Source organism: Anabrus simplex, chromosome 7, assembly GCF_040414725.1.
Source record: "Anabrus simplex isolate iqAnaSimp1 chromosome 7, ASM4041472v1, whole genome shotgun sequence".
Taxonomy (NCBI): Eukaryota; Metazoa; Arthropoda; class Insecta; order Orthoptera; family Tettigoniidae; genus Anabrus; species Anabrus simplex.
Genome location: NC_090271.1, coordinates 129,455,391 through 129,482,719, shown reverse-complemented (window position 1 = coordinate 129,482,719; position 27,329 = coordinate 129,455,391). Strand labels below are relative to the sequence as shown.

The 27,329-nt window shown below is 38.1% G+C and overlaps 1 protein-coding gene across 6 annotated transcripts in view; it reads left to right on the top strand.

Annotated features, from left to right (window-relative positions):
• LOC136877349 (uncharacterized) overlaps window positions 1–27,329 on the top strand; it is a 264,500-nt gene that overhangs the window by 210,825 nt on the left and 26,346 nt on the right. For all 6 annotated transcript variants that reach the window (XM_067151317.2, XM_067151316.2, XM_067151313.2 and 3 more), the window contains 2 exons: window positions 1,368–1,453; window positions 14,534–14,694. In XM_067151317.2, coding sequence (XP_067007418.2) covers window positions 1,368–1,453; window positions 14,534–14,694 — 247 coding nt within the window. The remainder of the gene's footprint in view (window positions 1–1,367; window positions 1,454–14,533; window positions 14,695–27,329) is intronic.

Sequence of the window (27,329 nt, the reverse complement as noted above, 5' to 3'; positions counted from 1 at the left end):
ATTCTGGGGATCAGATCTCTGTTCACCACAGTATGAGACTTATCTGAGGAAAAACTCTTCGGTTTTTTTAATGTATTACAAACCATTATTCTCGTCATTGTTCCGTATTGAAAACAGCTACAGAATATCACTAAGTTTACACTAGGAGTATTTTATTACTCCACCTATTCAGTACAATTCTTTCCACTGTTACGTGGTCAAATGGACATAGAAACTACCAGATTTTTAAGGTACACGTTTCACCCCTCTTTTATAGGACATCATCAGCCTTGTTTAATCCTAAAAGCAAAATTTGGTCTGAAGACCTTATCAAATTTACATAAATTGTATTGACAACTCTTAATAGCATTGACACTGTGGATTCATTATATTTACATTACAAAGATATTAGATATTTACATTACAAAGATATTAGATAAAACATATGTACACATACTAAAATCACTTTGAAAATTAAAATGTTCGTCTAAAAGAATTTTGCGTCATATTATTTCTTAAAAATAATTTGTCTGACCTTGTATATTATAATAAAATGTCCTTCGAGAGACAATAAACATTTTTATGAATTGAATTAGGTGGAAAATAAAACAAGAATTGAAACAATTAGTATTAAGTTCAATACGGGTAAAAAACATGAAAATAGTCTTATGCAACACTACTAGTTTGTCGGAAATCACCCAGAACAAAACTTGCTGATTTAATCTGGATCTTTTCCAGTTCTCAAATTAAGTAACCACGATTACAAGTTAGTTTACCATATTATCATTACGATGTGCCATGGTGTGTTCATTGAAGGTTTGATGTTTCATTATGGCGAAGAAATATAATTGTTTTTCTGAAACCATTTTCCAGAAATCTTTCCATGTATTATTAAATCGAGGAAGTTCATACTGTATTTTGTACTGTTTACTGGTGTGTTTTTTTGTCATTGCATGACTGGAAAATTGATATTTCCACAATCTTGCAATTTTTTGTTTTCTGAGGTGGCTGGTATGTGAAAGCCATGCTAGACCATGTAAGAGCCCCATGGTTGTCCACCTGCACTCCAAAGATGAGAGTCCCTGGGGGTCCATCCCCTTTCATTTGTCTCTTATGGCAGGAACGGGACACCGTGGATGTATTCTACCAGCCCCCACCCTGGGGGTTTCCAAATTCTCAAGTGTAAAAATAATAGTTCCTGTGATTTGTGAATCATATGTATCATAAATAAAACACTTTCACTCATAAATAACTGTCTTATTGCAGTTGTTGAAATCAGGATGGTTTATTTGGTAGTAAACTGCTCAAAATTAGTATTTGGTCATTTGTAGCTATTGGGTACATGTGGACTGCAAGTTATTGAAACTTTGGAATTCTTCAACTTTCAGAATCTGGACAGCTTGGTGATGGCAGCAATATGTGGACTGTCTCACAAGCTTAGAGGGACTGCTTGCAAACTCTTGAAGAAGCTCAGGTAATTCATAATAAAATATTGAAAGAGATTCTGTATGTTAATTTTGATCATAAACAGTGTTTTAAATAGTGTTTTGGTGTATTGAGCCTAAAATGTTATAATTACTCCAACCATAGAAAATGCAAGATAACTCCTCCCTAAAAACTTACCATCTATATATAACTAGAAAATTGGCTGGAATTGATAACATTTCTGGGGATATACTAAAGACTGTGGGTTGGGATATAGCACCATATCTGAAGTACTCATTTGATTATTGTTTGGTTGAAGGAGCTGTACCAAATGAATGGAGAGTTGCTATAGTAGCCCGTGTGTATAAAGGAAAGGATGATAGACATATTATATGAAGTACTTATTTGATTATTGTTTGGTTGAAGAAACTATACCAAATGAATGGAGAGTTGCTATAGTAGCCCCTGTGTATAAAGGAAAGGGTGATAGACATAAAGCCAAAAATTACAGGCCAGTAAGTTTGACATACGTTGTATGTAAGATTTAGGAAGGCATCCTTTCTGATTATATTAGACATGTTTGCAAAATTAATAACTGTTTCAATAGAAGGCAGTTCGGTTTTAGGAAAGGTTATTCTACTTAAGCTCAACTTGTAGGTTTCCAGCAAGATAACCCTTTCAGACCTGAAAGAAAACTGGGGGTGTGAATTTTTGTTTGTATGTCAAAAACTGACTAAAATGCTCCTCAATACACATATTGATAGTTTATTTTAGAAAATTAAAACTAACATCCGAAAAAAAAAAAAAGGACCCACACAATTGTGCGTGTCAGGACTTACTTCACACATTACACACACAGAAAAATTCAGCTCAGTACATGTTCAAATGTTCTAATTCATAGTATGAAACAACTTAAAGCAGTTAAAATCCTTGTTCAAACACAAACACACATTACACTTCGTACATCGTGTACGAGTTCGACTCTTGCAGTCCTTTTGGCGGCAGCACCTTGCCGATTTTAATTCATCAACTACAGGCCAGTGGTCATAGCCATCGAGTCTCTTGTCCAGACCAGGGATTTTCGCGACTCTAGTTCTCGATGCGTCAGTGCTGGAGCAGTCATCTTCTGTTGAATGTCTACGTTTTTTGGTTGGTGCAGCAATTAGGGCTTCTGAGACAGCTGTTCGAAACGCAAGCAAGTCCAAATTATCCTTGGCAGGAATATGAGCCTTTCTGCAATCCTCCCGGTATTCCATCCATGCATTTACCAAGGCGAGGTCCAAGAAATGCAGGGATACCTTGAGGGTCCATTTCTTGGTTTTTATCCATGTATGGTAGCACTCCATTTGCTGGTCACAAATATCAGCACCACCCATACATGGATTGTAACAGCGTACAACAAAGGGACATGGTACCTCATTATATTTTCCCTCTTTCTTAGACCATCTTTTCACATTTGCCACTGGTTCTGCTCCACTACATGTTGACAAAAGTGTAACACACTTGCTATCTCGCCATTTCACTGCTACCAACTTCTCATCGCTTCTACAAAATTCTTCATAGTCACCCTGTCTAAGCTTTGAATCATGACTGAAATGTACCCCTTTCAACCTATTAAGCATGATGGTGCCTGTACCCTCCAGATTAAGTTCTATCAACTTATCCATCAGTCCCACGGTTGTGAAGAAGCGATCAAAATATACATAACTACCAGGTGGGAGAGTCTGTACTAATCGCAGAACTACTGAAGGCCCTAGTCCCAATTGTCTCTCTGGTAATGGTGTGGTTGTGCCCTGGTAAATTTCGAAGTCTACTACTAATCCAAAAGAGGTAGTAATAACGAAATTCTTTAGTCCTACTGGCCTTGATTTATTCTTCACATACTGTCTGAGCTTACACCGCCCAGTAAACGGGATCATTTGTTCATCGACCGAGTAGGACTTGGATTCACGTGGGATGGCAAGACATTTCTTACGAACAGTGTCAATAATTGGTTGCACCTTCCACAGTCTGTTAGTTGAAACTTCTTCAGAATTCACTGCAACTACATACATACATACATACATTATCATTATAGACTGTTATGCCTTTCAGCGTTCAGTCTGCAAGCCTCTGAAAATTTACTAAACGTCGCCACAATCCTCGATTTGCAACTAGTGTTGTGGCCTCATTTAGTTCTATACTTCTTATCTTTAAATCATTAGAAACAGAGTCTAACCATCGTCGTCTTGGTCTCCCTCTACTTCTCTTACCCTCCATAACAGAGTCCATTATTCTCCTAGGTAACCTATCCCCCTCCATTCGCCTCACATGACCCCACCACCGAAGCCGGTTTATGCGTACAGCTTCATCCATCGAGTTCATTCCTAAATTAGCCTTTATCTCCTCATTCCGAGTACCCTCCTGCCATTGTTCCCACCTGTTTGTACCAGCAATCATTCTTGCTACTTTCATGTCTGTTACTTCTAACTTATGAATAAGATATCCTGAGTCCACCCAGCTTTTGCTCCCGTAAAGCAAAGTTGGTCTGAAAACAGACCGATGTAAAGATAGTTTCGTCTAGGAGCTGACTTCCTTCTTACAGAATACTGCTGATCGCAACTGCGAGCTCACTGCATTAGCTTTACTACACCTTGATTCAATCTCGCTTACTATATTGCCATCCTGGGAAAAAACACAACCTAAATACTTGAAATTATCGACCTGTTCTAGCTTTGTATCACCAATCTGACATTCAATTCTGTTGAATTTCTTACCTACTGACATCAATTTAGTCTTCGAGAGGCTAATTTTCATACCATACTCATAGCACCTATTTTCAAGATCTAAGATGTTAGACTGCAGGCTTTCGGCACAGTCTGCCATTAAGACCAAGTCGTCAGCATAGGCCAAACTATTTACTACATTTCCACCTAACTGAATTCCTCCCTGCCATTTTATACCTTTCAGCATATGATCCATGTAAACTACAAACAGCAAAGGTGAAAGATTACAGCCTTGTCTAACTCCTGTAAGTACCCTGAACCAAGAACTCATTCTACCATCAATTCTCACTGAAGCCCAATTGTCAACATAAATGCCTTTGATTGATTTTAATAATCTACCTTTAATTCCATAGTCCCCCAGTATAGCGAACATCTTTTCCCTCGGTACCCTGTCATATGCTTTCTCTAGATCTATGAAACATAAACACAACTGCCTATTCCTCTCGTAGCATTTTTCAATTACCTGGCGCATACTGAAAATCTGATCCTGACAGCCTCTCTGTGGTCTGAAACCACACTGGTTTTCATCCAACTTCCTCTCAACGACTGATCGCACCCTCCCTTCCAAGATGCCAGTGAATACTTTGCCTGGTATACTAATCAATGAGATACCTCGATAGTTATTGCAATCCTTCCTGTTCCCATGCTTACAGATAGGTGCAATTACTGCTTTTGTCCAGTATGAAGGTACCTTACCAACACTCCACGCTAATTTTACTACTCTATTAAGCCATTTCATCCCTGCCTTCCCACTATACTTCACCATTTCAGGGCTAATTTCATCTATTCCTGCTGCTTTATGACAATGGAGTTTGTTTACTATCCTTTCCACTTCCTCAAGCATAATTTCACCAACATCATTTTCCTCCTCCCCATGAGCTTGGCTGTTTGCAACACCACCATGATGATTTCCTTTTACATTGAGAAGATGTTCAAAATATTCCCTCCACCTGTCCAGTGATTCCCTGGGATCTATTATGAGTCCACCTGAATTACTCAAAACACTGTTCATTTCCTTTTTTCCTCCCTTCCTAAGATTCTTTATTACTGTCCAGAAAGGTTTCCCTGCTGTTTGACCTAGCCTTTCCAGGTTATTACCAAAATCTTCCCATGACATCTTTTTGGATTCAAGAACTATTTGTTTCGCTCTGTTTCTTTCATCTACGTACAAATCCCTGTCTGCCTCGGCCCTTGTTTGGAGCCATTTCTGATAAGCCTTCTTTTTACGTTTACAGGCTGCTCTCACTTCATCATTCCACCAAGATGTTCGCCTTTTCCCATCTTTACACACAGTTGTTCCTAGACATTCCCTTGCTGTTTCTACTACAGCATCCCTGTATGCCACCCATTTACTTTCTATATCCTGAACCTGCTTACTGTCTACTGTTCGAAACTTCTCACTAATCATATCCATGTACTTCTGTCTAATTTCCTCGTCCTGGAGATTTTCTACCCTTATTCGTTTGCAGACAGATTTCACTTTCTCTACCCTAGGCCTAGAGATTCTTAGTTCACTACAGATCAGATAGTGGTCTGTATCATCGAAAAATCCCCGAAAAACTCGTACATTCCTAAAAGATTTCCTGAATTCAAAGTCTGTTAAGATATAGTCTATTATGGATCTGGTACCCCTAGCCTCCCATGTGTAGCGGTGAATAGCCTTATGCTTGAAGAATGTATTCGTAACAGCTAAACCCATACTAGCACAGAAGTCCAGCAAACGCTTCCCATTCCCATTAGCTTCCATATCTTCCCCACATTTACCAATCACCCTTTCGTATCCTTCAGTTCTATTCCCAACTCTCGCATTGAAATCGCCCATTAGCACTATTCTATCCTTGCTGTTGACCCTGACCACAATGTCTCTCAATGCTTCATAAAACTTGTCAACTTCATCCTCATCTGCACCCTCACATGGTGAATACACAGACACAATCCTTGTCCTAATTCCTCCCACTGACAAATCTACCCACATCATTCGCTCATTTACGTGCCTAACAGAAACTATGTTGCGTGCAGTGGTATTCCTGATAAAGAGCCCTACCCCAGACTCTGCCCTTCCCTTTCTAACACCCGTCAAGTACACTTTATAATCTCCTATCTCTTCCTCCTTATCTCCCCTTACCCGAATATCACTTACTCCTAGCACATCCAGATGCATCCTCTTTGCTGACTCAGCCAGTTCTACCTTCTTTCTTCCATAAGCCCCATTAATATTGATAGCTCCCCATCGAATTCCATTTCGTTTGCCAAGTTGTTTCCAAGGAGTCCCTCGCCTGTCAAATGGGAGTGGGACTCCATTACTCCCATAGGTCCGAGGCTTGCTTAAAGTGCAACTGTCTCCACAAAATGTAAACACTGTCTAAGATGGAAAAACCTGTCTCTAGCTATTGCAGATGCCACAATGTCCAATCGTACATCATCACGCCAATACATTCTTATTCGTGGATACAGAATATTCCCCATAACTATATTTACTCCAAAGAATTTTTTAATTTCGGATGCACTAGTTTTCAATTCTTTTCCATTCTTAGACAATGAGTAATTGTTGGTGTAGTAGGCAGTAGTTTCAAAAAAGTCATCTGGGAAGTATTCTAAGAAATATTCCAATGGCCTCTTGACTGTGTGGTCCTGAAAAAATGAAAAAAAAACATCTGAGGCCATTGAATACTTTCTGTTAATCTACAAAATGAAATTAAAAATAAAACTAGTGCTTACCACTGTTTCCACGTAATTAAAGGGTGACAGTGTAGGTTTCGATAAAAAAGGCTTCCGTCTCCATAGTAAAGGTCTAGAATTTGGAGTGGGTGCTGGTAATTTTGGCGATGGTACTGCATCAGGTTCATTTCCTTCACTGTCACTTTCAGAATTGCACAACACTTCTGGTCTTTCAAGAAGACCAGCAGAATTATCATCATCATCATCCGAGAGACCTTCAATTTCAGAGTCACTTCCTTCTAGCAATTCAAAAATTTTTCCTTCGTCATTTTCCAGTGATTCGAACTCTGAAATATAAAATAAATGAGGCATGTAAATGAGTACTTTTGGCCTTACTACTACCTAGTTCTGTTTGCTCGTGTAAGCAATGTCACGACATACAGGATTTATTATGAAAAATTACATTATACTAAAGCAATATCACAAGAACTCAAGTGTGACAACACAGCACTCCATTATGCATCGTCTGTAAGAAGACCTAGCCCGCACAATTGTGCGTATCAAAATTCAAAACCTCGTGGTATCACATACGATGATGTATCTTCAAAATTTACATTCACTAACCAATATACACACTTCACTGAATATATTCCACTATTCAATAAAGCTTCTAGATAAATATAAACGCAATAAATAAATACTTACTTTTGGCACTACTGCTTCCCGCCATCTCGCCGATCAACTGTGCTTTTTAAACTCTTCTTACTTTGCCCTGGCGGTCAAACGCTAACTAAAAGCAATTGAAATACGCGCCACGTGTCCCGCACAATCACTGCAGTCCGGTCTAGCGCCGAGAAAACGTCAAATACAGTCAGGGATAAATAAAATACGAACCCGCACAATTGTGCGTACACGGTCTGAAAGGGATATAGCAGATATCTTGGATTCAGGAGGCCAAATGGACTGTATCGCGATTGACCTGTCTAAAGCATTTGATAGGGTGGATCATGGGAGACTACTGGCAAAAATGAGTGCAATTGGACTAGACAAAAGAGTGACTTGAATGGGTTGCTATATTTCTAGAAAATAGATCTCAGAGAATTAGAGTTGGCGAACCTTTATCTGACCCTGTAATAATTAAGAGGGGAATTCCTCAAGGCAGTATTATTGGATCTTTATGTTTTCTTATATATATTAATGATATGAGTAAAGGAGTGGAATCAGAGATAAGGCTTTGGACCTTGAATGGCAGATTTAAAAATGGTTGACTTCCTAATTTAGAAATAACACACTGTACAATTTTTACAAGACTTATTTGCATTATTATTTACATATATTACAATATTTAATTCTATCGATTTTCTTCGTCTGAAAAATCACTGTGTTCCGATGAATCGGTGCTGCTGTCATTCATGTTGATTTTGACTGGCTCGAAATAAGGGACATTTTCAGACAGTCCTTTTTCCCAGTAGTGGTCTTCAATTTGTTTAGCGTGTTTAATACATTGTTTCCAGAGTTCAGGGGTCACGGTGCATAAGGCTTCTCAGCATAAAGCGTTAATTGCTTCCATACCTCCCTATTTTCTAATGTGTTAGGCATATTTGTTTTTGCTATTTTCCCTTTTACATAAGCCCAAAGAACTCGATTGGATTAAACTCGCAGTGGGCCACTGGTAACAAAACAAGCTGTACATCTGGTCAAAGTCGTTTAGTCAGTTGTTCTAGCTACTTTACCGGTGTTTGAAAATAAGGCCTGGCAAGGACAATCAACTCTGATTTAGTTAATTTGTTATAATCATCAACTCCAGGTGGTAGTGAAATATTTTTTGATATCCAAGATATAATTTCAGGTTTCAGCCATGACATGTTCGGGTTTTTAGATGAGGGATCAACCATCGTATGATATGGAGCTTGATCTATAACGACAGCCGACCTTTGAGGCAATAAACTCAGGGCTTTTGTGAACCATTCTTCATAATGAGTCGAGTTTATCTCATTGTGGTAATCACCACTTCCTTTCTTGCCAATAAAACAAAGTTCTGCACCGTCAAGATATCCTTCTTCATTTCTGATGTGTAAAATTATGATGCGTTTCCCAGCTCCAGACGGTGTTTTGAACCCTCCACGCCATCCATAAATTTGCTGAATGTACCCTCTCTGCAGATTATAGTTGTCAAAGTTGTTTTCCAATGCTTCAACCACGTTTTCTTGCCACCCATATTTCATAGTATGGTTCTGTCCGCACCAGGTCTCATATGTAAAGAAGATCTTGTAGCCTTGTGCTCTTAAGTCTCTAATTCGTCTAAGGTAGGTATAGATGTTGATTCCCATAGGGAATCTGAAATATTTGTTCCGAATGAGTAAATTTATAATACCAATATAAATGGTCCGTTATTGGACATTATAAATTTTCCAGCTAACTCATTCCTGGTTGCCAGCGTTTCGCCCTCGTGTGCTAGGCTGGGCTCATCAGTTGGTACCTAGCAGGCCTCCACGGTATGCACTAGCCAGCGTCTTGGTAGGTGTGCTAGGTACCAACTGATGAGCCCAGCCTAGCACACGAGGGCGAAACGCTGGCAACCAGGAATGAGTTAGCTGGAAAATTTATAATGTCCAATAACGGACCATTTATATTGGTATTAAGGTAGGTATGTCGGCATGCAGCAACTGTCACAGATTTCATTAGCACTGGTTTCCTGTTTAGTTTTTTGAATCGGAATCCCAAGCTTTGAACTACTTTCAAAAGCATAGAAATTGACATATCAGGAAAATCGCCATATTTTCTAACAGTTTCATGCGGAGGTTTTAATTGTGGGAAATATCTTGTATGTTGTATGTTGGGTATTCAGCCCAAAAGCTGGTTTGATCCTCCACAGCTCCATCAACAGCTGTCATAAACAACCTAGACGTCACTGAAGAGGCATACTAGGGAAATGAGGAGTGAGGTAGTTTCCCGTTGCTTTCCTCACCGAGCCAGAAGTTGCTATTACATATCAGTCAGCCAAGCCCACTGAAATGCATGCACCAACTGATCCTATGAGCAATATTTTCACACCAGTCATAACAGGGACTGGCTGCATAAGGAACTGTATTACTAGCATTGCTCATACCTCAGTCACTTTCATATTGTCAAAGCCAAGGATGAGACAGAGACAGGGCAATGAAAGTAACAAATTTATTCTAGCCCATACCAGAAGACATAGTGCACTGTAAACACTACATCTCGCCAGCAAAGGCATGGGAAATATCTTATTCATATAAAAATCTTGCATATTTCTTCGTATTGTGTCCAAAGTAAAAATCATTGAGATGGATTTTCGGACGCCCCGGTCTCACACACTGCTTCTTTCTTGACCAGGATGACGTATTTCCATCATTTTCCTTTGAAGCGGCTCCTACTCTCTTCACTGACGACAGCGATAATCCAAGACAGTCTGCCACCTTCTGATACACAGGGAACCTCTTGTCCCCTACTTTTTCCCCCTCACATTGAAAGAAACAAATAGCACTTAAAATCATTGCAAGTTCACCCTCTGATAACGGCAGTCTCGGAGGCATCTTGAAGTGACATGGCCAATATGCAGAACATAGGACAACTGAAAATAGCTTGCGGACAAACCAAGGTCGCGGACATTCCGTTTCGCAACTGCCCGGGGTGAGTGTACACGGCAACACTGCGCCCGATTTCACCACCCGGCCTGCTGTTAATCGCACGGTCTGGCGTGCACAAAACCTCCCTTCAATATTACTCTTCATAAATTCGGTACCACACTGTACGGTTACAGTTGTTGTAGTTTCTGATAACCATGACTGAGTGCTTCAAAACAAGCCCAAGTTTGCTGCTGTACGTTTATTCTGAGCTGAGAAAGAGTTGCTTTAGAAAAATGATAAGAACATTTTTTGGGTGGTTGAAAAAAATTGTAACTTAAGTATTACACTACAAATACATGTGGTTATAACATATAAAAATTTAATTACCATGAGACAAGTAAATTTCCTTGTATATATTCCTAAGTGACGCTTCCTAGAGTAGAAGCTAAAAACCCGGGCATTATTTATTACAACCACAAATAAAGAATATTTAATGAACGTCAAAAACAATGTCTTATATACGCCAATGTGGAATTAAACAAGGAAAATATTTGTATAACTCGCATTGCAATTGGCCTATTGGTTCATTTGTAATTAAAGCCTAAACTCGAGTGTCCATATGAAAAAATCTGACAGTAAGGGGTATGTTCCGAGCTGTCAGCTGAAAGATGGCGTGAAATGACATTAGTAGACAAATAAGTTTGAGTGGCGTCTTTTAAAAGTAGGAAAGATCACAATATGAAGGTAAAGTTGGAATTCAGAAGGACAAATTGGGGCAAATATTCATTTATAGGAAGGGGAGTTAGGGATTGGAATAACTTAACAAAGGAGATGTTCAATAAATTTCCACTCTCATTGAAATCATTTAAGAAAAGGCTAGGAAAACAACAGATAGGAAATCTGCCACCTGGGCAACTGCCCTAAATGCAGATCAGTATTGATTGATTGATTGATTGATTGATTGATTGATTGATTGATTGATTGATTGATTGATTGATTGATTGATTGATTGATTGATTGATTGATTGATTGATATATAAATATAAAATAAGAGTTGTGTCTGTAAATTGCTCAGAATTTTAAAAGAATGGTATTTCTGTATCGGTCATGTCCACAGTAAGAAGGAAATGCACTTTTTAATTTCCCATCATTTCTCTCTGTCTGTACGTACGTACGTGCATCATGAGAAAATGGCTGAAGGGAATTTAATGAAAATTGGTATGTAAAGTCGGGGAATGAGCCACTACAATCTAGGCTATAAATTATTTTATTTACTCTGAGTGAAATGGTAGTTTAGGGGAAGGCCTGAAATTTAATTCTCAAATATTTGTTATAAATACTGCATAAATATTACATAACTGCTGGCAGGACCTAGTGTTTGCAGTGCACTATGTCTTCTGGTATGGGCTAGAGCAATTTTGTTACTTTCATTGATCTGTCTCAGCTTTATCCTTGGCTTTGACAATATGAAAGTGACTGAGGTATGAGTGATGCTAGTAATGCCATTCCTTCTGCAGCCAGTCCCTGCTATGAATGGTGTGAAAATATTGCTCATAGGGTCAGTTGGTGCTTGCATTTCAGTGGGCTTGGCAGACTGATATGTACTAGCAACTTCTGACTCGGTGAGGAAAGCAACGGGAAACGACCTCACTCCTCATTTCCCTAGTACGCCTCTTCAGTGATGCCTAGGCCATCTATGACAGCTTATGGCGGAACTGTTGAGGATCCAACCAGCCTTCGGGCTGAGGACTAAAAAGGAAAAAACTAAAGTTATATAGAATTAAATCCCCGATCATTTATGTCTTACACATTTTTACCATACCGGCTATGATAACAGAGATATTCATGAATTTGCATTTTTTTTTTTGCTAAGTCCATATCAACACCAAGCCACGAGAAAATGGGTAAATAGATTTTAATGAAAATCATTATCTAGAGTCAGGGAATAAGAAATTATACTCTGGGCTATAAATAATTCTATTCACCCTGTATGAAATGGTAGTTTAGGGGAAGGCACCCAAAATGTAATTTTTAAATATCTATGATATTGCTCCTATCAAAAAGTACTACATGACAAAATTTATAGAAATACAATTTCCAATCATTTATGTTTTATTCACTTTAACCATACTGACTATGATAAGAGTGGTATCTCAGAGTCGGAAGAAAACTAAATGTGAAGGCTACAATATCAAAAGCTCATAAAATTGATCAACAATAAAATTGACCCTTGTTTGTTGTGATGTTCTTTGTCACTTCTGCTGCCACTCATCTCCGATAGATGGAATTACTGCTGCATACGGAGTATAACAGCCTGCTTGAATATTGGTGGGAAGTAGCTGGGAAGTTAGATAACTTTCTTCTTTACCATGCCGTTTCCCTGGTTCATACATATTCTGATACTGCTGGTACGTAACACACTGGTCCATCGCAGTATTCCAGCTATTCTATCCCTACTCTGACTGGAATGAGCAGTGTGCACACTTTAACAGAATAATGGCACAAAAGCTACCCTGTTGGGGTGGGAATAGAAACAACTTCCTTGATTGATTGATTGATTGATTGATTGATTGATTGATTGATTGATTGATTGATTGATTGATTGATTGATTGATTGATTGATTGATTGATTGATTGAGGAGTATTCGCAACTGTCTGCGGCCTGGTCATTCCAGCTCTGAAACTTTGGACTGTTAGATCGGCAGCATAGTACTGTTCGTTAAAAGAGAAAATGTGCAGTTTTTCATTTGATCGAGTATTTCATATGATAGCATTGCTTTTAATCGTGACGTTCCTACTAGAGATGGGGAGATTTTGAACGAGTGATTCATAATGAACGAATCATTGCACTGAACGATTGAATCATGATTCAGTGAACGAAATGAATTGACTCGTTTGTGAATCGAAAGCTGAACCGAGAGACGACAGCCGCAACTCGTTCCTTAGTTCCTCGTTCGTTCTGATTCATATCGCCCAGTCGGGTATCCACCATTTTTTAATCAATTACAACTTGTGAAGAACGACTCTGTTATTTTTCACTTAACCTGAACTAAAGTCCGGTTGACAAGTCAAATACTCCTAACCTAACCTTACAGGTAAAAATATTTTATTTTTTTAAATAAGAAATTATCACGTCGTTTCAAGTCACACACTTCACAGAACTGTAATATACACTCAACTTCCAGCTCATTGCGAAATGTTAGGTTAAGTTTGCTTCAAGGTTCCCGTTCCCGTTCTCGTTCTCATGAACTACTGTGAACTAATAGTGTGGAACGTGGCCACAAAAATGTTCATATCTACTATAAATTTCAAATTCGATTGTCGTATTTAGAATGGTAGCTACTTAAGTTTGGAAAGGATTAGTCGGACAGCTGTGTAGCATTTTTCGACTGTAACCTCTAAAAAAGGATATTACTCTTGTTAAAAAGCTAGCAGTTACCTTGAACATTTCACTTCTCGTAACTTGTAAAGCAGTAGCAGTTATAAAGAACATAACGGGATGGTTCATCTGAGTCCATGGTTTTGCTTTCGGCTCTCTGTCACGTGGTAATCGAATGAACGAATCAAATGAACGAATCATTTTGGTGAATCGTTTCAAATGAATCGGTTCTTTTGAATGAATCAGATTCCCCATCTCTAGTTCCTACTGATGTCATTTTAATTACGTATGTTTATTTCAGTGGGGAAAACCACTAAGACAGACTTTCTGAGGATGTAAAAAGGCAGGTGAAGCGTGAGTGTCTACCATTATAATGAAAACTCTCCAACTTGATTGTGACTTATGGTAAGCAAGAAGGCTTAGCATTACAAGGAGAATTTCTTAACCTGGTCTTCACATCAGAAAAGACGTATGGTGTCTTTCCCACCACATTTCTGGGGTAACGTTAAGAGCTATGCAATTTACTACAGTCTTACAACGTATACACTACCTAACATAGAATTCTGTATACAATGTACAATTCCGTAGCAAAGCATGGGTACATCAGCTAGTCAGTACATAAACAGAATATTGATGCCTTCTAGTACTATCATAGTTTTGATAATCTTTCTTTCGTATGGTACAAATTATCCCAAAAGTAACACACACTGATTTTATTCTCATTTGTAATGTTGCAGGTATCTGTACGATGAAGATAGTGAGAGGTCAGACAAACTGAGTGATGTGATAGAGCTCTTGGAAAATACTATTCCTCCAGGATCTCCACAAACCAAGAGTCCATCAAAGGAACTTTCAGGAACACTGAAAAATTTAAAACGCATCGAAAGTGTTTTTAGAGGTATCTCTTTTGTATACAAGTATTACTTTTTTATATTTTGACCTTGATCCTTTACTGCTAGCTTCTGATCTCAAATATGAATGAGGATCCAGTTCTAATCTGCAATAAACAGTCCCATTTTTCTCTTTCATACTTTCAAATGTGTGTGATTTTTCCTTTTTGAAGTCTCAGAACTCATAATGAAACTAGATTGAAAGAGAGAACACTGTATTAGGCTGTCGCAGTAATAATAATCATCATTTTCATTTTAGAGTTCTAATTTCCCGGGTACTGTTGGCAAGTCTTTTCCTCTCCATCTTATTGAGATATGGGTTCTCCAATCTGCAAGATCCATCTTTACAATGTCCATCCAATGGGTTCTTGGTCTTCTCACCTGCCACATGCTTCTTCAGGTTTAAGCTGTCCTTGTTGGCTCCATCCTCATTACATGCTTGAACCACCTCAGTCTGAATGTGATGACCTGATCTAACAGTGGTGTCTCAGTCCTGGCTTCCTTTCTCACCATGTCATTCCTTAACTTGTCCAGTTTTGTTTTTTGGAATGTGGACTCCACAAACTTCACCTCAAATGCCTGTAACCTTGATGAGTCCTTCTTAGTGAGGGTGCATGTTTTGATACCATAGGTTAAGATCGGTGTGAAGTATTGATTGAATATCACCAGCCATTTTTTTTGTCCCAGAGGAGTGTTCTTACTTGGTGGTAAAAGAGTAAGTTCTTCTGCACTCTATTCGCCACCTCCTTTGTAGCTAGTGTGTCTCAAAAACTTACACTGCTGAGGTATGCAAAGTTTTCCACGCTTTCCAGTGGATGGTTTCCTAACGTGATGATATTTGCTGGATGTCCCTCTCTGTTTATTGTCATCACTAGTTTTGGCTTCACTTGTTCTGATAATAAATTCCTGGAACTTGAGCTTCCATTCATTGAATCACAACTGTACTCATTCCTCAGTTTCTCCTCAGATCATGATGTCATCAGTGAAAGCCATTGCATTAATTTCACAGGAGATTTTCTTGACGTTTTCATTATGTTATCCATGATGGTGTTAAACAGTAATGGGAATAGCCTTGCTGGAGTCCAGTTTTGGTCTGGAACCAGGATTAATGTCGGTCACCAAATCGCATACACTATCTGAAATGTGTAAAAGAAGAAATATTGTTTCTGGGGAAAGTTAGAATTGTATAGTGAGTTTCAAGCCTTTATTTATTCTGCACAGGTAATGTATTTCACCATAGAGAAGTATAAAATAGGATACTGGTTACAGTTTCCCTTCATTCTCCTTTGTAGGTCATGCATGTAATTTTAACTTCAGAATCTTCCTGGAACATATGTTAAAAGTTGGGATCACACGTGCCACTGACTTGTAATGTGTTTACACCATATTGTTGGATACAAATTATAATTTTGGGGCCAATGACCTCGATGTTAGGCCCCTTTAAACAACAAGCATCATCATCATCAAATTATAATTTTATGAATAGAATGGGCTCTTAACCATCCAGTATTAGCTGAAATGAGGAGACCATATCCAAACAATACCAATTTAGCATGGAAACCTCATTTATATAACACTTTAAGAACTATTATCTTTAAATATGGACTCTGGTTGTAAGCTGATACTTTTTTTTTAAATGATATTTTGCAAATTATCACACAGCAGCCTTTACTTTTTTTGGTGATATTTTGCAAATTATTACACAGCAGCCTTATAAACTATTTGGAAGGAAAGGAGCTTGTCCAGTGAAGTTATAAAGGTACATAATAAAAATAACACTTAACAATTGTCACAAAAACAATTATCCATTCAAAAATCACAGAAGGTGTCAATTTAAGCGTAGTTTTGATTTTGTATGGTATTTGGGTGCACGTAGTCAAACATAGTATTCCATGCACAATCATCTACTCTCCTTACATTTCTTGATCTTGCATATTTGTTTGTATCTGTCTTTATATTTTTCATAGAATAAAAAAAATGAAACAAAATAGTTTCTACAGAACAATGTCTATTGTTCATTGTCAGAATGAAGTAATGGAGCTAAAAGCCTGCATTCTGAATAATGACAAAATTAATAAAAATCTAACCTGAATATTATTTGATATCTTATCTTGTTCAAACGAAGTGTGTTCATTGCTGTCATTGATCTCTAAACCTGCTTCCCCCAGTAAAATATCCAAACTATCAGTATCATTGAGCTGGTGTGATGACATGTTTACACAGCAACACAGCTAATGGTGTTTTCCTGTGCTCTGAACAAAAGTTCTTCAGTAGAGGTCACAGCAAGGAGAGCGATCTCACAAACTATCAATATTTCTGTGCCAAAGATAGAACAATCCAGCTGTAACCAGGAATCGAATGACATTTATGCAACTGTGTTTAAATGAAAGGTAACATCGGACCCGAACATGCCCGTTTTACTTGTGGGCGCCTTCCACATCGAGAAAGGCAGCGTATCACGTACAGGCATAGTGTGCATAACGTTAATTTAGTTCCATTTCTGAGGAATAAAGGACAAAATTTTAAAATAAATGCTTCCCAACACATCAAATAGTCATAACCGTTCATCAAGGATCCTTCGTAAGTCTCTGTTAGGTATATTTGGAAAACTAATGTCTTTTTCAAAATTACTAGAGATCTGAAAAAATCGCATTTGCGCTAAATGCAAATTTTTTAATCTTGTACTGAATCCAAACCTACAGTAATATTCTAATGTGGAATAAAATCATTTTTACGCATAAATAGAAGTGCGACAAAATGCGATTTGTAACCCAAAATGCGAAATTAGTATGAATATGCAATTTTGGTGCGAATGCTATTTTACTTTGTAAGTTAAGAACTTCATTTTCCTGTATTGAACTGGGATTCACAATTAAAATTCAAGAAAGTTCAACCTATTCAATACAAAATGTGTTGTACAAGGTGTTCACAACATATTATTTATTATTACTAGTACCGGTTTCGACGCTTAATGGCGTCATCATCAGCTAGAAATCACAAAGTGGGCATAGTACATGTCATAAAAGTTGTATAGATAATACATACATTGCAAAATACAAATGATAGGCTGTTTTCTCATTAAAAGCTAGGAGAATGATGTGTAAAATATGGTGATATAACACATAAAGGCGTTATAGTCTGAGGCAAGTGAGTATTATACATTAAAATTGGTCTGATGAATGAGAATAAAAGTCTTCATATGATAATAAAACGATGCAATAAAATTGTCCACTTTTCTATTGTTGTTCGATGGAGACATATATAAGTCCAGGTCCAGTGTTGTATGTGGTTGGCAAGACCATCAAATATTTGTCTAAGGCCGGGACACCTGACGTTGAGAGGTTGAATAAGGTTGATTTTTAAGGTTGTCTCAGCTCAACGTGGGTGGTGAAGCTTAAAAGGAAGAAAAAACTAAGTTAATGAAATGGATAGCTAAAAATGGGATCGCGGCCGAATATGATAGGATATGAGACTCACCTTGTTTAGCGTGCTGGTTGTATGTTGTGAGAAGAGTTGTGGACGAGTGAAATGGGTGTGAGTAAGTTGAGTGAGTGTGAAGGTAGGGTAGGAGGAGCGGGGGGGGGGGAGAAGGAGAGAGGACTGGAATGGAAGGGATGGGAAGGCGGAGTTCAAGGCGGGTCAGGGGGGCGGAGTGGCGGTGGTGTGGGGCATAGAAGAGTGTTTTGGAGAGCGTAAAAGATCGATTTCCTCTCCGTGATTTTGATACCTCTAAAGACTTCGATTAGAAAATCGAAAAGGATATTAGGTTTTTCTGAAATTTCATTAAGGTTTAGATTAGGATTGAAAAATTGATCTAAGTGAATAAAACAGTTTTCCGTAACATCGAGTAAAGGGCCATTGTTTATGTTTTTGAGAATTTCTAGGTCTTGTTCTATGGTAGTGAAATTATGCTTTGAGTCATGTATGTGTTGACCTATTGCAGAAAACCTATTATATTTTATGGCATTGACGTGTTCTAAGTATCTAACTTTGAAGCATCTCCCGGTCTGTCCAATGTATGAGGAAAAACAGTTATTGCATTGGAAACGGTAAACACCTGATTTTGCGTGAATGTCGAAACTGGTACTAGTAATAATAAATAATATGTTGTGAACACCTTGTACAACACATTTTGTATTGAATAGGTTGAACCTTCTTGAATTATAATTGTGCTATTTTACTGGCGAAAACAACATATTTTGGCAAAATCGTCAGAAATACTCTAAATATGACGCATAAATCTTTTGACCGTTCCGATCGTTGAAAAAAAGTAGCCGATCGATTGCTGCTTGCTGACTTTAATTGATATATACGATCTGTAACGATTATTATCGAAATGTAAATCGAGTGTCATGGAAATAACGAGATAGATGCAGCATTGTTTTCCTGTTGTTCAAAACTGAAACTAGTGAAATAGTAGAAAATCGAGCGATCGTTTAGGTTATGGGGCGCACGACAAAGGGCGCAGTAATATGCAAAGGATGGTTTATATGCCACAGATTCAGTGACAGTGTTTTGCAAGTATTGTAATTGCCAAGTTGGGTGGGGAAAAAAGGGATAGCATTTTAAAACATGTTAAATCTGAAAAACACGTGGGTAAGCGACGCGATAACGAAAGTTCAACACCTGCTGTTAGTACGTCTCAAAGAAAGCAATTTTCTGTGCTTACACAGTTAGATAGTTGTAAACAACGAAAAATTTCCAGAGAACTTCTCGAAACGCACAGTTTGAGTATTTGCCAAATCAAATATACCTCTGGAAAAGTTAGAAAACAAAGAGCTAAGAGCCTGGATTACTGAGTTTTCAAATGAAGAGCTGCCATGTGTGAGAACTCTGCGTGAAGTATATTTACCGGGTAAGTTTCAATTTCATTGATCAGGTATGGTTTAGGTATTATGACATCGAAACCACGTGCAGAATTGAAGGACACTGAATTTGAGTGTGATTTCCATATCGCACTATCTTACCCGTATGCAATTGATCCAATAATTTTAAATTATTTTGTTATAATTTGAGGTCTTTCTTCCTTTCTAGAAGTTGCATCTGACCACCAGAAAAGAACAGCAGAGGCTCTAGTAGGGAAGAACATTAACATACTCTATGATGAAACTACAGATAGAATGGGCCGTTGTGTTTTTATCATCATATTCCAAGTCCCAGCCGGATCGAAAAGAGAGCTGCACATTGTTTCTGTGAACTATCTTGATGCAGGAAATGCTACAAACTGCTCTTGTGCTGTTTTAGAAGCTCTGCGCAGTTATAGTGTACCATATGATGCAGTTAAAGTGTTTGTTAGTGACAGTGCCCCGTACATGACCTGGTGTTATGAAACATTAAGTGTGGTCATAGGGGATTATTTAATGCATGTACAGTGCTGGGCACATAAGATCAGCTTGGTTGGCAATAGTTGGGTCGCAGAGATGACAGTTTTAAATCATGTGGTTGCAATGGTAAAGTCTGCATTTTTGAACACAGGAAAGTGAAAATATAATTATTTACAATTCTTAACATCAAAGTATGGTGCTTCAAAGGAAGCAAAGCTTTTTCCTGCACCTGTCATAACCTGATGGAATAGTTGGTTTCAGGTTGTCTTCTATTTGAGTGCTTACTTTACTGATGTTACATTTTTTCAAGATGTCTGACATGAAAGACATTAACAACTGTGGTATTAAGTACCTGACTGATCTGAGTGACCAAGAAATGAATAGGCTTCACTCCCACATGGTTTTTGTCACAGATCATGCACCTGGATTGGTTGACCTCCTTACTGAACTTGAAGGGTCTCTGTATCCTACCTCTCATCTCCTTTACCCCAAACTGCATAACCTTGACGCCAGTTTTACCTTAATTTGTGAGGGGAATTTTTCTGCAGCAACTAATGATGCTTTGATTAACCTCACTCGTCTACAGCAGGCTGCATGTAGAGACACATTTGTCAAAGCTGCTCATTCTTCACAGTGCAAGCTAGCCACATTGAAAGCTAAAGACCCCAACCATAAGCATTTTGTGTCAATTTCTCAAGCTTTGTATCCAAAAAATATAATTTTGAATAACACTGATAAATTAGATGAGCTTGAGAAATTGTTTGGAGTAACAGATCTCTCACGAAACGATATCTGGTCTGGTAACTGTTCTCTGAAACATGCAATTCAAACCCAGATGAAAGAAAGTGAAAAATGTGATGTCATGCTTGCATTAACTGCTGTTCAGACAGAGTTCAGCATATTTGCTTAACCCATATGCACCCGTAAGTGGACTGGTACGCGCTCGAGCGGCTGGGCCAGGACTCCACAAGCGGACTGGTACGCCGGGATGCAAGGTCGCATATTGGGAGACATTTGTGACATCTGTTGGCTTTTTCCGGAAACATTTATAATTGAAATCTGTTTTTGGTGTCTCAAAGTGTCACCAGATTGTTCTGGTATGCTTCTTTGGCCAAGAGAATTGATTAAAATATCGATCGAGAAATTTGTATTCTGTTGTTGACAAGATGGCTGAGAAGGAAGTTGCTTGCTCGCACTAAATGCTCAGTAATAGTGAAATTCAAAGCATATTTGATGTTTCAGGCTCTGATTTCAGCAGTGTTAGTGAGGAAGATTTTAGTGATCCTGTGCATGAATGAACAGGAAATATATCACCAGAGATCTTTCGCGTAGTAATATCGTACAACATGGAATGCCGAATGAACTTTCTCCCGCCCCTCAAGATCCGATTGCGACTGCCGGATTTGAACCTACGATCTTGGTACCTGGGTGTGAACACTTTATCGCTGATCCTCAGGCTGAATCTTAATAATAATAATAATAATAATACATCGAGTGAGTCATACAGCTGTAAGTTTTTATTTGGGATATAGGTTCGAATCTAATCATTCGCTTACTCGTGATTTGTTTCCCATTAGTTCCTTACTTCCAAATCAGGCAAATGTTAGGCTCGTGTCGTGTAATTAAGGCCATAACACACACTAAAGAACTTCCGAGGCGAGATAAGATAATGAAAAATTTAAGATTTCAAAGGGATTTTTTTATGTGTTATATTTCTGTATTGTTCTGTTTTTTGTGTCATGAGCAATAGTGTGGAATTTCTCAATAATATAAGACAGGTCCCGTGATAATATGCGCAGTCGATCATCCACTATACTGTTTTAACCGAAAGCTTGCAACACTGAGGTTGCATACTAAAAAGTTGGCGGATTCCTAGCAATGTCAGAGCAAAGGGCGGGTGGGTGCATATGGGTTAGATACTGTCTTGAGTTGTTGTGGACCCCAACGAACAATGTAGATAGCGAGCGCGTGTTGTCTCATTACAACACAGTGGTTACAGACAGATGGTGCAATTTGTAAAAAAAGCAATGCCGAAGTACTGACAGTGCTTTCGTTTGAACAATGAATTTGTATTGAGTGTGAACCAAGGACAATAATTGCACTTCATAAACTTGAAATCGTTAAAATTAATACAGTAGAACCTCGATTATACGTTCCCAGAAGCTAAGTTTTCCCATATTATTCGTTCAAATTACGTGGTCCCGTGAGCATCCTAATTAAATCACGTTGTAAAAATCCCGCATTATCCGTTCCTCGAAGAAACGATTTCCCGAATCAACCGTCCAGAAATTTTAGTCCCATCAACGCTAAATCCTCGATCACGCGTTTTTCAAGAAACTGTCTCTTATGAAAGGACGGCTATGGCATACTTACGGATCTTGGTGTTGACGTCCTGTCATTGCGGTAATTTGAAGAAGTACTTACTTACTTACTTACTTACTTATCCGGCGCTACAGCCCAGTGTGAGCCTTGGCCTCTTCTACGATATTCCGCCATCTACTTCGATCCTGAGCGGCTGGTCTCCATGGGCGGATGTTCATTGCCCTCAAGTCAGCTTCAACTTCATCACTCCATCTATTACGGGGCCTTCCTTGTCGCCGTCTTTTGTCTACTCGGGATTTAACTACTTTTCTTGGCATTCGATCTTCCTCCATTCTTTCCACATGGCCAAGCCATCGCAGTCTCTGTGCCTTAATAAATCTAACTATATCCTCCTGGTCTAGTATGTTTTGTATTTCAGCATTCGTCCTTATCCTCCAACCATTCTGGTCTTGAATTGGGCCATATATTCGTCTAATAATCTTTCTTTCAAATATCTTTAACTTATTTGCGTCATCAGATAAAAGGTTCCAGGCTTCTGAGCCATATGTCAGTACAGGTCTAATAAGGGTCTTATATATTTTGAATTTTGTAGGTTTAGACAATAGACGAGATTTAAATAATGTAAGATTAGCATAATAGGCCCTGTTTCCAGCTATTATTCTACGATGTATCTCCTCACTTATTCTATTATTATTTGTCAACATGGTTCCCAAATACTCAAAACTTCGTACATTCTCAAAATTATGTCCGTTTATTGTCAGATTATCTTGACTTCTTCTGCCCTCTATAACAGTCACATGCATATACTTAGATTTACTGTCATTCACCTCTAATCCCATCCGTTTTCCTGCTTCCTCCATTTCAAGAAACATTTCCTTCAAATATCTATCATTCCTGGCCATTAACACTACATCATCTGCATATGCACAAATTTGTTTAGATTTATATACAATATTTCCTGTATCCATTATTTTTTCAAGGACTTGGTTAATTGCCAGATTAAACAAAGTAGCTGAGAGTGCATCACCTTGTCTGACTCCTGTATTAAGAGCAAACTCATTTCCAATTCTTCCATCCACCATCACCTTTGCCCTTACTTCTCCTAAAGTGATTCTGAACATCCTAATCAGTTTCTGTGGTATTCCTATTGTCTCCATGTATTCATATAGCTTATCCTTGTATATACTGTCAAATGCTTGTCTAAAATCTACAAACAACATATGTAGATCTATATTATGCTCATAACATTTTTCCATCGTTTGACGTACCACGAATATTTGATCTACTGTGCTCCTATTTCGCCTGAAGCCACACTGTACTTCATCCAATCTTTCTTCAGCATATGGAGTCAGATATTGTAATAGGATATTTGAAAATACTTTATAGATGATATTCAGTAGTGTGATTCCCCTATAATTAGTGCATTCATATTTATTTCCCTTCTTATATATTGGGAAAATTATTCCTGTATTCCACTCATCAGGTATCCGTTCTTCCTCCCAAATCTTAACAATCAGTTCATGTATCTCTCCTAGCATTTCTTTGCTACTATTTTTAATCAGTTCACTTGTTATTCCGTCTTCTCCTGCTGCTTTATGGTTATTTAATTTTGCAATAGCATTTTCTACATCTTTCAATGTGGGGGCATTTATCCATTGTTCTGGTCCATTCTGCTTCATATGCCGTTCACTTTCTTCCACATCTTCTCTTTCCTTGTTAAGGAGCTCTCGGAAATATTCGGTCCATCTTTCACTTATTTCCTCTTCATTCTGTAATAGCTTACCTAATTTGAAGAAGTACTGTACTGGAAAAGTGATCGGCGGTGGACTTGCATAAGGGATCATCTTAGCATCCCATTCGGGTAGTATTGTTTAGAGAATCCTCGGAAATCAGAAAGCAGACAGTGTCCACGACAATTGGAAAAAGACAGAGCGCATTTCGACAGCTCTATTTGAAGAGGGAACGAGTTTCGTAAAATGTTCGTACTTGCAAAACGTCTACATTATGTCCAGGGTTAGATGTTAATTTTTTTACGTTTTTCGAATGTATCGCCGAACAAGTTTTCGGCATTTCCCTCAGGGCACTGTTTAGTCACTGGGCTTTCAGGCAGGAATCGAAACTACTCCTTATGTAACACAAATTTAGTATTTTAATATTATCGTACACGATTATGTTATCAAGACCAGAACAGATGTTGCACCTTACATACCGTACATAAAGCCATGGGAGGTTTTGGGATTGCCTATTACTGTTTTCGTTCTAGTATTAAGACTGGGAATTTCACGTTTTTGTGTTAAAATTGTATAAAAGCCGCAATCGTTTTATTTGCGCACGTTACATTTAAAAACTTCGTATCATTTCGCACTCGTACCGATTTGTACAGCGAGTTACAAACTTCATATTTGGTCCGTATTGAGAATGTACATCAATTTAAGATTATTAAAATTTTATTAGTCAACCTATTCAATACAAATATCATAAATTGTTGTACAGCGAGCGCGCTTTCCAGCTGAGCTCAAGGTCGCGAATAATCGTAATTTCGGAATGTTAATGATACTCTTTCCAATTTGATTGTGATTAGTGACGGGTAGAACTAAATACAATTCATTCGATAAATTGAGAATTGATACTTTCGAAACCATATTCTCGAGTTCAACATATCCTTTAAAAGTCGATGTAGGCCTAATTTACGCAGTGCAAGATTTCTATAAACTGACCAAACAGTATACCGGTGACCAAATTACAATGGAAGATTAAAAAAAAAGATTTTGCCATCATGTTGGACGCTTTTGTATCTAATGTGCCTTATTAAATTAGAGAATGAAAATCTACTTGTGGTCGATTGTTGCTTGGCGTTACAGGTACCGGTATTAGATTTTCGAAGAGTTTGGCTGATCAAAGTTGCTGAACTGAAAGAAGTTTTCAAAGGAATATGACGTTTTCAGAGGAAACTGACGAAGTTTTCCCGGTAAAACTGAATGTAAAGTTTCGAGATTTTTAAGTCACGGACCGGTAATTAACGTTTGAAGCCAGCCCCGCGGTCTAATTTGCCTGCTTCTCACCCTGAGGGCCCGGTTCGTTTACTGGCCAGGTCAGGCATTTTTACCTGGATATGAGGGTTGGTTCCAGGTTCATTCATTCTACAATCACCTTTAATTGAGGAGCTATTTAATGGTGATATGCCGTCCCCGGTCTAGAGAGCCAGGAATATTGGCCGAGAGGATTCGTTACACTGACCATGCGTCACCTCGTAATCTGCAGGCCTTCGGACCGAGGGCGGTCGCTTGGTAGGCGGAACGCCCATTGGGGCTGTAGTCTGGTTTGGTTTAGGGGTGTTTCTAAGATTACAAGTATACATATTTCATTTTTGTGTTGTTTAGCCAAATTGTTGACGGTTCATTCATTCCCGGATTTTCATTTTCCTGTGTTGTACGTATTTTTTCCGTGGTCCCTCCAGAAACGGAGAATCGAGGTTCCATTGTAATACCATGCGATTATTTTAACTTTGTAAATAGATGCTAATTTTGGAAAAAAAATAGATGCTAATTTTGAAACAAATATATGCTAATTTTTCAGGTCCCTAGAAATTACACACAAAATTAAAAGTACTTTCCTTGTATATTTTACTGTAATACTATAGATATCTTCACTCTGGAAGTTCCTACTCCTCCTCCTCCTCAATTTCTCCCCCCTCCCCTCTCTTTCCTGGTTATCCTGTCCTTGGGATTTGTGGGATTCATTAATACACATTGTTTACCAATAAACGGTGTTACTGACAATTAATAAAATGTGTTTGTAGCAATTGACCACTTGAGGATGAATGAGCCAGGAAAGTTGTGTTAACCACACCTTATAATTCTAGGATTAATATTTAACTCATAGCTTAATGAAATTCAAATTATTTAATTCACACAAAAAAAATTAGATCAGACTTTATACTTACAGTAGTTATATTTATTATGTTTCATTTGTAATATAAGATTATTATAGGATATGTAGCTCATAGCTTAATGAAATTCAGATTATTTAATTGACACACACAGTTTTAAGTTGCTGATATTATGAAAGGTATAAGCGTTAATTAGTTTATCTAGAACTTGTGCCCATAGATTTCTCATAGTTTCACATCAAGGCCAATAACCCAAAACTACTGCCATGTTGGATTCTACATTATGGTTTGATATACTGTCGTTGGTCTTGATTTAACAGTCCCAATACATTTTCCTGTTGGGTAAAACTCCACTTTAACATAAATGTACCTATGAAATAGGAGTTTCACTCCTCTGCTGTATGAACTAATAATTTGAGCATCCATATTCCACATGTGAGTGTGTAACAATGGAATCAATTATTAGTTTGGGTCTTCGTGTTTTTGAGAATTTTTGATTTTTTGAGGTTTTCTTCTTGTTGGATATTTTGATTTGGACAATTTTATCCAGGGATTGTCCAATCAAGCATGTACACATTCAGGGTATTTCAATCAGGGAAATGGATTGGTACAATATCATCACAAGAAACAAATTCAGCTTTTAAGTGTTTCAAGAAACTGATTCAAAATTACACTTATGCTAGAAGAGCACATCATTGATGAATATTAGTGCAATTATGGTAGTATGGCAGAGATAGTATGAAGATATGGTACTAGGAAATCAACCTTGGAAAAGGCCAGGGCGTAGCCTGCTTAAAGCGAAGTGCAGTTCTCAGGGTACTGGGGGAACGGTGAGAAATGGGCGACCAGTAAACAACATTAACATAGCAATAGTAAATCCTATGACCCTGACAGGAAAGACAGAGGAAGTAGTAGATTTTATGGAGAAGGAGAAGGTGGAAATGATGGGGCTGAGTGAAGTGAAATGGAAAGGTAATGGAAGGAAAAAATTGAGGAAAGGATACACATTATACTGGAGTGGTGGCCAAGAAGCAATAAATGGAGTGGGACTAATCATTTCGAAGCAATTAGAGGAGTATGTTGAAGTGGTAGAATGTGTGTGCGACAG